Raw genomic sequence first — 14,174 nt, 5'->3', positions numbered from 1 at the left:
TTGGGATTTAATTTTTTGAACCCGAGCTCAACCTATTAGATTGAGCATTTTAAGACAAAAGCCATTGGGCCCGGCCCATGAATAGGTCTACTCAGTGGGTTTTTGTCTAAAAATGCTTAGCTCAAACTCAACCAAGCCTGCTATTAATTTAGGCGGGCTCAGACCGAACTAGGCTCAGACTCAAAAATCAAATCTCAAACTCACCCCATATAAGCCCACTAAATATATATGTATAAGTTTTAATAATAAAATATTAAATTTATACTTATTAATATATAAATATATTAATTTATTAATTAATATTAATAGGCGAACCAAACTAGGCCAGCCCATGCTATTTTTATAAATCTCAAACCCACCCAAAAAAGATGCAAGCTCTAACGAGCCTGGACCAAACTGGGCCTAAAGATAAATTTTCATATCCCAAGCCCAACCTAGGGGACACGGTCTTGGAAGAGCCGAGCGGATACCCGAACCCATGAACAGGTCTACTCATGTCTGGTATTTATCTTAACGAATGGCAGGCACGTTAAGTTTAACCAAAATCAAAGTTTAGGTATCAACTCAATCCCGAAACTAGCAATATTGAAATTAATTATATTGGGCTAATTTGCCAAATATTGTCATTTTCAAGATTGAATTGATACCTAAACTTTGATTTGGGTTTAGAGATAAACTGAACCTGCCTGTCAACTACAAGGCCAAATTGACTCTTAAATCCTATCTTAACCTAACGTTTAACACCGTATTCACATGGACCTTAATTACCAAATAAATTTGGTCATTTATCGTTACATTTAAACTTATTAAATCTAAACCTCATGATACTTTGAATCTCCACTCTAGAATTCTAATAAGCTTAGATCTAACAGTGAATGACCAAATTCTACAGTCATTAAGGTCCATGCGATCAAAACCGAACATTTCAAAGCTATGAAAATACTAACAATGATCACAAAGAAACAAAATTTCCTCTTTTCAATCAATAACAATGTTTCTTTCCATTTTTCTATTCAACATTCCACAAAATCTATATCTTAGAAAAAGCAATGGCCAGATTAATCATAACAATCTTAACATAAACAAATCACATTATCTAAAGTATTATTATTACTACTATTCATCATGCATTTGATTCCGAATCATCGTCTATTTCCCGCACAGCTTGAAGCGGACCACTACCGAACATTAAGCCACTCTCAGAGAGATTACTTAGCATACCATTTCCAAATAAGCTTACCTGTGGCTCAATCAGGTTCAACCGGTTCCATTCTTCGTCCGACACCCACCAGCTGAAAATGTCTATGTTTTTTCTTATCCTTTCCGGCTTAAGGCTACACGGTAGGACGCTGGTTCCTCTTTGCAGGCCCCAACGCAGAATAACCTGCAATAGATATGGCATTATGCTTGTAATTCTTCGGTATACGGTAAAGTTATATGTTGAAGTTGCAGGAAGGAAGCATTCGATACTAAATATTAAGACACGGACTAGTTTGTTGTTTCAACTCGTTAATGAAAGCATATTGCAACTTCTGAAAGTGGTGAATTTAATACGAATCAGAGCTGTCAAGTTTCTGAAGAGACAACACGACTGTTTGACACGATTATCATTTTTGTATCATTTATATCATGTAGAATATATAGATTAATAACACAATTATGACAACCAGGAAGGAAGCATTTCGATACTAAATATTAAGACACGGACTATTCTGTTGTTTCAACTCGTTAATGAAACTACTCGAAAGCATATTGCAACTTCTGAAAGTGATGAATTTAATAAGATTATAGCTGTCAAGTTTCTGAAGAGATAACACGATTTATAGAGACAACACAACCCGTTTGACACGATTATATTTTTGTGCCATTTATATCATGTAGAATATATAAATTCATATGTTCAAGTCGAAGGAAGGAAGCCTTTCGATACTAAATATTAAGACATGAGCTAGTCTGTTGTTGTCGTGTGACCGAGAGATCACGGGTTCGAGTCTTAGGAGCGGCCTTTTACCAAAAAGTTGGCAGGGGAAGGCTTGGTCCCAATACACCCTTGTCGTGGGACCCCTCCCCGGACCCTTGCTAAGCGGGGATGCATAGTGCACCAGGCCGCGCTTTCTTTTTTAGAGCTGTCAAATTTCTGAAGTGACAACATGATTTACGGAGATAACACAACACAGGTAGAGAAAAAGGAAATTCCGTAATCTCATGAAACCAAGAATAAGCAAAACACTGAAAATTCACAATCCAACCTGTGTGTGACAGTATGGTTGTTAAGCTGCAAACATTATGATCTTGATATTTTCATCTAATTTCAGGGTAAATTACACCCATGGCCACTGAACTTTGCTTTATTTAACGGTATGAGCATTGAACTTCAAAACTTAACATAAAAGCCACTCAACTTTACACTTTTTAACACCCTTACCACTAAACTTTAACTAACTCCTCAAAATAACCCTTGACAACTTCAAAATGAAATATTCAAGAATTGAAGTTGTTTAGAACGACATTTACCATAAAAATACACTTTTTATTTTCCAAAATCACCATTTTTTGAGCTTCCTCTCTCTAAAAATTCACACCTAAATGACTCAAAACAAAAAATTTCAAGAATTAAAGTTGCTTAGAATATCATTAATTCTTAGAATTTTTTATTTTGAGACTGTCAACAGTCATTTTGAGGCGTTGAGTGGCCATAGGTGTTAAAAAGTGTGAAGTTGAGTGGCTTCTATGTTAAATTATGAAGTTTGGTGACCATTCTGTTAAAAAAGCAAAGTTCAGTGGCCATGGGTGTAATTTACCCTCTAATTTCATTTTAACCTAACTTCCAGAAGATCAAATTGCAAATCATTAAACCAAAATATATATTATATTATTTATATTTGTCATATCCAGAGCAGCCAAATTGAAATAAAAAGTCAATCTATAAAACCACGGATCTTGGATTTTCTACAATCTTCTTGTGTGTATCTTTGAATATTACTCTATGAGATAAGCAACTAAAATAAACAAACAATATTATTAGTTTTCATAGAATTCTAAAATAAACAATTTTTCAAATTTGAATCTTCCAACTGCTTTCATATTAAAAATTTCCATGTTGCTTCTTTGCTTGTTTCGGTTCTTTATAAGAATATCTTAATCTAGGATATGTAGTTGTCAAATCGACTTGTGAATCGAAATCCACATTAAAAAAAATAAAATATTGGGCAAAGTACAAAAAAAAATGCCTGTGGTTTGAAATATTTGCAAAGAGAGGTATGCGGTTTAAAAGGTTGCAAATAGAGGTCCGTGTAATGTGTTCTTTTTACAAAACAAAGTGTTTGAAATTACACTATTAAATGATGACAATAAATAGCATTTTTATTTTAAATTACTTTTACATATTGACAAAACACAGATCCCAAAATCGAATTGCAACGATGTAAAATGAACTTAAATATCAATTTAGTTCGTAAATGGTCAAATCAGTAAAAAAACGTAAAATGTCCATATGCTTTATGGTTTCATTTAGGGAGCAGTGTTTTTTTTGGGGGTTATATTTTGACGATTATGTAAGAATAATTTTTTTAAGATAAGAATGTCTTTGGTTGTAATCAGAACTTAACAGTGTAATTTGAAATATAAAAACATACCACAGACCTCTATTTGCAAACTTTTAAATCACAGGCTCCTGATTGCAAATTAGGCAAACCACAGGCATTCTTTTGTACTTTTCCCTAAAATATTTAGCATATTGAACTCAAAATACTATGAAATATTAGTCTAGAAATGCAATTTTAATGTGAAAAAAGAAATCATATCAACCAAGTACTTCAAATTAAAATCTAATGCAAATGCAATCCTAATAAAACTAATTCAGAGATCGAACACTGTTTAATAACTTAGTGGAGACGGAGAGTTTGAGTTTCTGACTCTGTGTTTTACTACCTTGTTGCCAACTTGATAGTGATGGACTGGAACTAGTTTGAGTTGATAACTTGATAAATAACAATCGAACCAGAGGACACTTAGTTTAGTACTTAGTGTTGTTGAAGTTTTTGATCAACGGTGATGAAGAACAGGGTAGAAATAGAGCTAAATTGAATCAAATCGCATGACACGAATCGCGAATCGTAAGATTCTGTTATAATTTAGATTCGCGCTATAGATCCGGTTCAAAATAGAGCTGAATCGAATAGTACTATTCGAATCGCGAATATATGTTCAAGAATCAGCGAGCATTGTTCATCTAGTTATCAAATACATATTCTCAAAACTAGTATATGCATATTGACTCTATTTTGGAAATATGCATCCAAATTAAAAAATGCTTAACTATGAACTTCAGCATATATATACACAACTAACAAAGACGGTTAAATCCAAGGGTAAACAATTCATTAGTCCTTACATTTTTAACTAACACACCGTTTAGACCTCGTATTTTAATAATACACTGTCATTCAACATTTAGTCCCTCAAATATTTGAATTATTAAACAGTGTAGTTCCTTTATAAGGACTAAACTGTTGAATAGAACAAAAGTTAAGGACTAAACAATGTATTATTAAAATACGAGCACTAAAAACACAGGGACCTTATATTACTTACCCTAAAACCAAGTGGGCATATCTACTGGAGACAAACAGAAATATGAAAAACAAAAAGATCAAGAACATATATATCACAATTTCTAATGTTAAAGCATATACAAAGTGTAGGAGACATATCACAATCAAAATTACCTGTTCAGGCGTCTTTCTGTGTTTATCTGCTATCTCCGATACGACTGACAATTTCAGCATAGGTCCATGTACAGATCTTGACCTCTTAAATGATATGCGTGGGGTTCCAGGTTCATCTTCCCCTGATCCGCTATCAGATGGTCCTGGAGTTGCTGTAGGAACTCCTAAAGGTGTGTGTGCAGATACATGGATGCCCTTTAATTGACAGAACTTTACTAATTCCTCTTGCCTCCAAAACGGGTGCAACTCAACCTATTAACACTAATAATAATAAATCAATTAAGAACCTCAAGGAATTTCAAAAACGCCAACCTATCTAAACTAGGAAAAACGTAAGTGAGTGAAAAAGTAACTAAAATTTAAGGACTTCTACTCAAATTCATAGAACAAGTTTACATATGCATTTTAACTAGAAAAGTTATGAAAAATGACTTAAACTAAGCCAAAAGACTCTAAACCATATAGAAAGATAGGGATAAAACGTCTCTATCAAACCTAAGGAAAATCTCAATGGAAGGGACACCATACCGAAATTAAAAATAAAATAAAAAAGAGTAAAAACAACAAAACAAAACAAAAACGTTTTTTGGACCCCAGGTGATACATTGTAAAGCCCTGGTTTGGATTGTTTCTCTTTGGCAGCTTCTTTTTGACATAGTTTGTAGGTCATTGGGAAGTAAATGTTGCACATAGAGAGCCCCTTAAAAAGAAGTCTAATGCTCCCTTTGTTGATTTATATCCTAAATCTTAGAGCATGATAGAAGTCTCAAACGATATTTTCAAATGCAGAGAGCCTTTGTTTCGTGCATTGTTGTTCCACAGTGAAGGCGTGTGTAAACTTGACACTTGAAAGGTAAATACCACAATCTGCCATTTTTGCCTTATATAATGGTACGTAGGGCTGTAAATGATCTCGGTGTTCGGCTCGATAAAGGCTCGATCAGGTTCACTTCGATTTATAAATGAGCGGAGCTTGAGCACGGCGAAACTATGCTTAACAGCTCGCCAGCAGGCTCGTTTATAGGTTCATGAGCAAGATCATGAACAAGCTCGACTATAATGTTCATGGACACGTTCGTGAGCAAGCCTGGTTCGATTATTTTTTTAATAATAGTATTTCTACAAAGGGGAAAATGTAAAACAATGTAGTTTTTGCAAACTTTAGTTTTATAGGTTTCAAAACTATGTAGTTTTGTGTTAAAGAAATTTCAAATTATTATAATTAATGAACAAAATTTATAAGTTGTTAGCGAGCAAAGTTCATGAACAAAATTAACGAGTTGGTCGCGAGCAAAGCTCATGAACAAGCTCGCGAGTGGCTCGTGAGTAATTCACAAACAGAATGTTGAGGTCGAGCTCGTCAATTTTTTACCGAGCATGAGCGGACCAAAGCTCGGCTCGACTCGATTACAGCTCTAATGGCATGGGTGGTAGGTTGACATCAAGTTGGCATGGCATCACAGACTAACAAATTTCCCATTCCATATGCCCATGACACACTTCTTTGTAATGATGCGAAGGAGGAAGTCTATTGTTATTTCAAAGGAGTTCTACCATCCTTCAAGGAAACTTAAGATTTATTGATTCAGCTCAAAGTGGGTGAAGGTTAAATTGATAGTTACCCTTAGGGTTGTATGAGTCGAGCAGCCCATGAGTGGCTCGGTGTTCGGTTTGATAAAGTATTTGACCATATTCGGTTCGATTTATAAATGAGCCGAGCTTGAACACGGTAAAGCTCGGCTCAAAAGGTCACAAGCAGACTCGGTTATAGGTTCATGAACAATCTCAAGTATAATGTTAATGAACAGGCTCGTGAGCAAGTTTAGTTCGATTACTTTTCGAATAATAGTATTTCTATAAAGGGAGAAATGTAAAATTACATACAAAACTATGTAGTTTTGTGTTAAGGAAATTTCAAATGAACATAACTAATGAGTTGTTCGAGAGTAAAGTTCATTAACAGAATAAACGAGATACTCGCAAGCAAAGCTCGTAAACAAATAAACAAGCAGCTCACGAACAAAATATTGAGCTCAAGCTCGAAATCGTCAATTTTCTAACGAGTCGAGCATGAGGAGGCCAAAGCTCGACTCAACTCGATTACAGCCCTAGTTAAACTCCATAAATGGTGTCAAGCATCCTCAAAAACTATCTTGGATTTACTTTTGGGTTCCTTTTTAAATCCAAAGGTGTGTAGGATAGTGATTGAGCATCTCAACAAGAAATTACAAACCTGAATTTCAATGCCTTCCAAGGATAGCAACCAGCAAGATTACGAAAAACAAAATCAATCTCTAGTCCAAACACTTAACCTCGGGACCTTGTTTAATGTTTATTCTATGATCGATGCAAAAAGGTTAGAAAAGTTAAATTCCTTTAAGTGGGAATGCTTGAACCATAAAAAATCATCCGCTTAATTGGTATAAATAAACACGTTAGAGATAGTACTGATGTCATGGCTCTATATGATAATGTCTTATCCTATGTTGCACGGAAACTCTTCATCAGCGTTTCTGCATTTCGTTTCCTTTTCCATTACCGTTTCCTAGCTATACTTTTTTAGAAATAACGTTTCCCGGTGTCTATTTCCGTGTCTTTCAGATTCCGTTTCCATTTCCATACAACATAGGTCTTATCTCAAGTGCAGAAGGAAAACCATACACAATTCAGAGCCATGAGTTCTATTCTTTCTTGAGACAGTACCCTTGTTATCATTTATCATCTTTTATTTTAGTAGCTCCTCTCTAAAGTGTACCTAATCCCAATTTAGTGAATGAGTTTGAGTAAATTACACCAATGGTACCTGAACTTTACCCTATTCACACTTTGGTACCTAGATTATATTTTGTCCCAAAAATATACATGAGGTAACAATGACCGGACAATTTAGTATATTTTACCGGTCAATACGAGTTTGACGAGTAAATTAGACTGATGGTACCTGAACTTTACCCTAATTCACACCTTGGTACCTAGATTTCATTTTGTCCAAAAAATACACCTCAAGTAAAGATGACTCAACATTTTAGTACATTTGACCGATTGATCGGTCAACACAAGTTTGACCATTTTAAATTAAAAATAGAGACCCGTCGTACACTCAATTAACATAAAATTACAATACTACCATTTCATGTTAATTGAGTGTATGGTGAGTCCCAATATTTAGTTCAAAATGGTCAAACTCACGTTACCCGGTCACTAACCGATCAAATGAATCAAATTTTTCATACCTTTAATTGAGTTATGTTTTTAGGATAAAATAAAATACAGGTACCAAAGTGTAAATTATGGTAAAGTTCAGGTACCATTGATCTAATTAACTCATGAAACTCGCGTTGAGCGGTCATTAAGCGGTAAAATATACTAAATTGTCTGGTCATCGTTACTTCAGGTATATTTTGGGACAAAATGTAATCTAGGTACCAAAGTGTGAACTAGAATAAAATTCAGGTACCATTGGTGTAATTTACCCAATGAGTTTTGATGGTTCAACCATTCCCACTTTAAGGAATTAATTTTTCTAACCTTTTTGCACTGATCACAGATAAACATTAAACACGAATATGAGTTTAAGTGTTTGGATTAGAGACTGGTTTTTTTCTTGTAATCTTGCCAGTTGTTGTTGTCCTTGGAAGGCATTGAAATTCAGCTTTCTAAATTCTTATTGAGATGTTCAATCGCTAGATGACCATTACTAGATCAATTTCAACCAATTTCAATTAGCTTCCCAAGAAAAAGGTTGAAACTTGGGCCTAAGTTGGCCCCAAAAAGTCGCCTAATGCACGAGATGACCACCATTACTGGATCAATGTCAGACAATTTCAACCAGTTTCAATTAACTTAAGTTAAAGAAGAACAATGACAAATCGAATCGAACAGTTTAATACGTTAAAAATATAACTATAAAATGAACAGGTGAGAAGAGTAATACATTGACTACTCAAATCTTAGACTTATATATACAAATTAATTGCAATACACGCACATAAACATTCTTACTAAATGCAAAAGCTCCTGACATGTATTAACAGGCACAGTAAGAAGGGATTGAAAATGTGAAATTAGACATGAAATATCTTCCTGTTGCATGCTTTACAAATTATAAAAGACGCATCAGCCAATTCCGTTCAGCTTTTATTGCACTGCACAGTTAAAAATTGTAGGAGAATACCTTAAAAAATATCACACCATTGGTTTAAGAAGTGAGAAAATATAAACAAAACATTTTTCGTCTGGATGTTTAGGGAAAGATAAAAATAATGATACAGGCGAGAACAAAGCAAAAGAAGTAGCTCATATGATTAAACAAAGACACCATAGTTGTTAAAGGCGCAGGACGCTAAGGGGTCCTGGAGCCTAGGCTCAAGGCACAAAGCAAGGCGCGCCTGAGGAACACGAGGCGCAGAAAATAAAAAATATATATATACTCTATTACTAGTTAAAGCATAAACTAGAAAAACACACTTATGACCACATAAAAACATGTTAAGTTCATACTTCATAGAGACAATAACATATACTTAACGTCTTAACCTAAGTACCTAACTAATCCCCCTCTTAAGTATTCTTTAAGTGACTCTGCTCTTAATCCCTCTCTAGCCTTTTTATATTTACGTCTCTTGGTATTCTTATTTAGATCAAGGGTTAAGATAAAGTTTATTTAAATTAGATTAGTGGTTGAGATTAATCAACCATTTGTTTTACACAAAACAGTAAAAAAAACTCGTGAAAACAATATATGTTACTGAGGCGTGCCTTGACTCAGGCTCCGAAGCCAGGCAAGGCGCACAAGGCGAGAGCCTTTTAAACCGCGCCTCACTTTGTGCAATCGAGGCTCACTACCTTGAGCCTTGAGTGAGGTGCGCCTTTAACAACTATGGATTAAACAGAGACACCATGTTGCTTTTTCAGAACTGAGAGAATAGGTTGTCCGATGGGCAGTACGCAGATTCACTACAACAAGCAGATATTTATTGAATAATATGCATCTAGTTATTCATCTTCCTGCTCATGATGTGCTTGCTTTCCTTAGTTGAGTACACTTTTAGATATTTATTCTCATTGTCCTTTATCCTAACGAGGAACTCCGTAGTTGCATTGATATTAATACTATTACCATCCAAGGAAGACTAAAAAATTACTAAGTGGAAAGCACAACATTATACTATCAGCTGCACATCAAAATTCACAACACTATTCAGGGGCAGAGACAGGGGGTGTCAGGACAGCCAGCCTCCTGTCTCCAGCAGATTGGGGGTTTGGAGGTACAATATGGCCCCCCAAATCTATCCGCTTAGAAACTTTTGGCTTAGAAATGTGTAAAATGGGAAAACAAAAAATTGTCTCAAAAATGTGTAGTTAGATTTTATAAAAAAAGGCGGCCCAGTGCACTATGCGTCCCCGCTAAGCGAGGGTCCGGGGAGGGGTCCCACCACAAGGGTGTATTGGGGGCAAGCCTTCCCCTGCCAAATTTTTTGGCAAAAGGCCACTCCTAAGACTCGAACCCATGACCTCTAGGTCACACGACAACAACGTTTACCATTGCGCCAAGGCTCGCCCTCTTGTAGTTAGATTTTATATCATGCAAAAAAAAAAAAAAATTATATAGGCAGGTGTAAAGTTACCCCTTCACAGGAGGACTCATGTATTCGCCATTGACACTATCAAAGTGTTTGACTACTGCAGATTTGTTCCAAAGATAAAAGTTTTTCACAGTTCATCAATTCTAGCAAGGGAATTTTAGCTCCCATGTTTGTGACAAAGTAACTGCCCAAAGCTCCTCCATTTCCCTTCATCTTCCCGAATCCCCAGATCCCCAAATCTTAAATTGAACACACAGAACCAGAAATCCAAAAATTATACTTGTTTATCCTAATGAGGACCTCCTTAGTTGCATTGATATTTGATACTATTACCATAGTTGCGGAAGGCGAACGCCTGGGTCGCCTGAGGCGACCCAGGCGTTCAAGCCCCCGTCTTCTGTACTGGAAGGCGTGCGATTTTCCGAAGGCGACCACCTTGCCGCCACAGGCGAGAGGCAGTCTCCTTCAGAACTAAGTAGAAAGGCTGAAATTTGCTAAGTAGAAAGCACAACATTATACTATCAGCTGCGAATCAAAATTCAAAACACTATCGAATTGATTGACTACTGCAGATTTGTTCCAAAGACCTAAATTTTTTACAGTCCAGTAATTGTGTAAAAAAAGCTTCATTCATTCCAACTAGAGAATAGATCTGTCTATCCGAAGTCCCAAAACAAGATTCACAGAACACCATCATTCATCAAACAGGAGAAATTAAGCTTATTATAAGTCAAATTTTAAGAAATTCAAAGGAAAGAATGATAAAAGGCCAACCTGATTGACGGCAGGCACAATTTTAGCGAATTTAAGCAGCTCCTTGATCTGTTGAACACTGAAATTACTAACACCAATAGCTCTAACAAGACCAAGCTCAATCAAACCCTCCATGGCTTTCCAAGCTTTCTTCAACCGATTCAAAAACTGTCTATACTCACTACCAGACTTAGAAGGAGGATCAGTAGCATCACCAAAAGCAGAACTATCAGGCCAATGCATCAAATAAAGATCCAAATAAGAAACCCCAAGATTCTTTAGAGAAACCCTAACATAATTCTCAATCTTATTGAGAGAATTCATAGTACAATATAACTTAGAGGTCAAAAAAACATCCTCCCTCTTCAGTGAAGCTAATTTAAAAGCTTCAGCTAATGCTTCTCCAACTTCAACCTCATTTCCATACAGATGAGCACAGTCTATATGACGATACCCAATAGATAATGCTGTTTTCACAGCTTCAACACAAAGATCCCCATCACTCTGCCATGTTCCTAATCCAATTGCAGGAATTTTAGCTCCTGTGTTTAAGACAAAGTAACTCCCCAAAGCTCCTCCCTTACCCTTCATCTCCCCAAATCCCCAAATCCTCAAACCCCCAAATTCCCAAACCCCCAAAACCCCAAATCCAAAATTGAACACACAGAATCAGAAATCCAGAAATTAGACTTGTTTGTATCAAAATGGAGTCAAAAACAAGAAGCTATGAATGGAATCAGAATCAAAAAAAAGGATAATCAATTCAACAACCACATTACTTAGCCACGAAATCAAACAATGGAAATAATAATAGTTTAATAGTTATGAAAAAAGAGGGTCAACAAGGGCAGCAGAGAAGAGTAGAAAAACAACAAAATACAAGACAAAATGATTAGCTGTAAACTTCATGGAATTTATATAAAAGAAGAAGAAGAAGCAAGAATCCAAATCGGAAAAATCAATAAAAAAAATTCTAGCAGATGAATAGTAATAAGCACGAGTTGAAATTGAAAGCTCCAATCCAAGAATAGAAATAGAAATACCTAAATCGATAAGAAATCGATCACTATCCAACCCCCAAATCTACCAACCCAAAACAAACAAAGACTGACTTTCACTCTCTGACTCCTTATGATGATTTCTGATTTCAGTCTTTTTCTATTTTTAGATTAATATTGAGACGTCTCTTATTGTTTTAAAATTATAAATTAAAATTATTTTTCAACTATTTATACACTTGTCAAAAAAAAAAAAAAAAGGGTTAAGGCGTAAATATATTCCCTAACGTTTTGGATTTGAAGCAATTTTACCCCTAACGTCTAAAATGATGTAATTTTACCTTTAATGTTGGAAGTCAATAGCAATTTTACTCTAACGTTAATAAATTGGGCCAATTTGAAAAATAATTCATCAAACTAACTTTTCGGTCATGAATCTTGTCATCTACACTTCACATGTGTGATATTTTATCAGTAACAAATCACAAACATATGTTGGGATGTGAAAAAATATATATACGGTCTTTTGTACAAATTGGATAAATAAAAAAATCACCGAATTTATAAATATTATCTCAAATTCTATTATTAAATTATAAAAAACATGAAATCTTTTTTTAAGAACGAATTGATATGCAATTAATGTAGAATAAAGAACAAAAATATTTGTATTTTATAATAGTGTCTGAAATGATCCAAATTATCAACGTTAGAGCTAAAATTGCATTATTTTAGATGTTAGGGGTAAAATTGCATCATTTTAGACGTTAGGGGTAAAAGTACTCCTGACACAGAACGTTAGGGGTATTTTTGCACCTTAACTCAAAAAAGAAAAACTTTTCAAAAAAAAACACATTACACTCATTTGGATTCCGAAACTAAAGCTTCAAAGTCAATTAAGACATTAAATTATCAAAATCATCAATCAGAACTCTGAACTAAATAAAAATCATTAATTGAGTCAACATTCTATTATAAAATCAGAAACTATAACTGTTTTATATAGATTATAATAATTATGTGTTGGTTCAAGACGGGGTTGGAAAAGATGGTCTGAAACAGTTCAACCGAATGATTTTCGATGAGATCTCAATTGATGATTTTTATTTAGAGTAGGGACTCAATTGATGGGTTTTTTGTTAGTTCAAGGACCTAATTGATGATTTTGATAATTGAAGGTTTAATTAATTTTAAAGCCTTAGTTTAAGGAGCCAAATGAATATTATCCAAAAAAAACTATTTATTTATACATATAATTAAATCTCATAATTTGGTCCCTTCAAAAAAAATCTCATAATTTGGTAAACTATAAAACAATTATTTTGTTGGAAGAGAACTTTAAAACAATTATTCGTGTATATAAAGGATAAGTGAAAAAAGATAAACATAAAAACTCTAACGTTTATAGTTAGGAGCAATTTTACCTTTATCGTTTAAAATTTTGCAATTTTACCCCAACAATGGAAGTCAAAATCTATAAGATCTAATGCTCATCCAGCCCCCTTAACTTGTTCAAATTGGTCATTTTATCCCTCCAACTCATCGAATGTCATATTTACTCCTTTAACTCCATAGAAATGATATTTTTCACCCCCTTAACTTGTCCAAATTAGTCATTTTACCCCTCCTCAACTCATCGAATGTCCTATTTACCGGCTTAACTCCATAAAAGTGGTATTTCTCATCCCTTATGCTCATATTGACCCCTTAACTCCATAAAAGTGGTATTTATTACTCCTTTATAGTGCAAAATTAATAACACTTATTCAAATGAGTTTGAAAATATATATTTTTAATATCAACTTTTTATTTTGTTTTAATTTGATAATTATATCGATCTTTCATGTGTTTATTATAATAATATTGTATTACAATAATTAGATAATAATATTGTATTACAATAATTAGATAATCAAAATTTAACTAGCAAAAAAAGTTGAAAAGAGAAAGAATGAATAAAAGATACAAATAACAAGAACATTTTTTTTTTTTGATAAAAAAACAAGAACATTAATATAAACAAGTTAAAGACATTATATGTAGGGAAAATGTATCAAAATATGCCTATGATTTTGGGGAAGTATCAATTTAGGTTCCACGTATAAAATAGC

At 34.3% G+C, this 14,174-nt stretch overlaps 1 protein-coding gene across 1 annotated transcript; it reads right to left on the bottom strand.

Annotated features, from left to right (window-relative positions):
- Window positions 1-952: 952 nt before the first annotated feature.
- On the bottom strand, window positions 953-12,215 carry LOC136226388 (NADPH-dependent aldo-keto reductase, chloroplastic-like). The gene is made up of 3 exons (XM_066014843.1): window positions 11,087-12,215; window positions 4,728-4,979; window positions 953-1,384 (listed from the first exon to the last, which is right to left on the bottom strand). The coding sequence occupies exons 1-3, from the start codon at window positions 11,654-11,656 to the stop codon at window positions 1,124-1,126; spliced, it is 1,083 nt and encodes a 360-aa protein (XP_065870915.1). The 5' UTR covers window positions 11,657-12,215; the 3' UTR covers window positions 953-1,123.
- Between the last annotated feature and the right edge of the window lie 1,959 nt (window positions 12,216-14,174).

The sequence above is a fragment of the Euphorbia lathyris genome, chromosome 4 (genome assembly GCF_963576675.1).
Source record: "Euphorbia lathyris chromosome 4, ddEupLath1.1, whole genome shotgun sequence".
In the NCBI taxonomy this organism is placed as follows: Eukaryota; Viridiplantae; Streptophyta; class Magnoliopsida; order Malpighiales; family Euphorbiaceae; genus Euphorbia; species Euphorbia lathyris.
The sequence above is the reverse complement of the archived record's forward strand: the minus strand, read 5'-3'. Positions and strand labels throughout refer to the sequence as shown.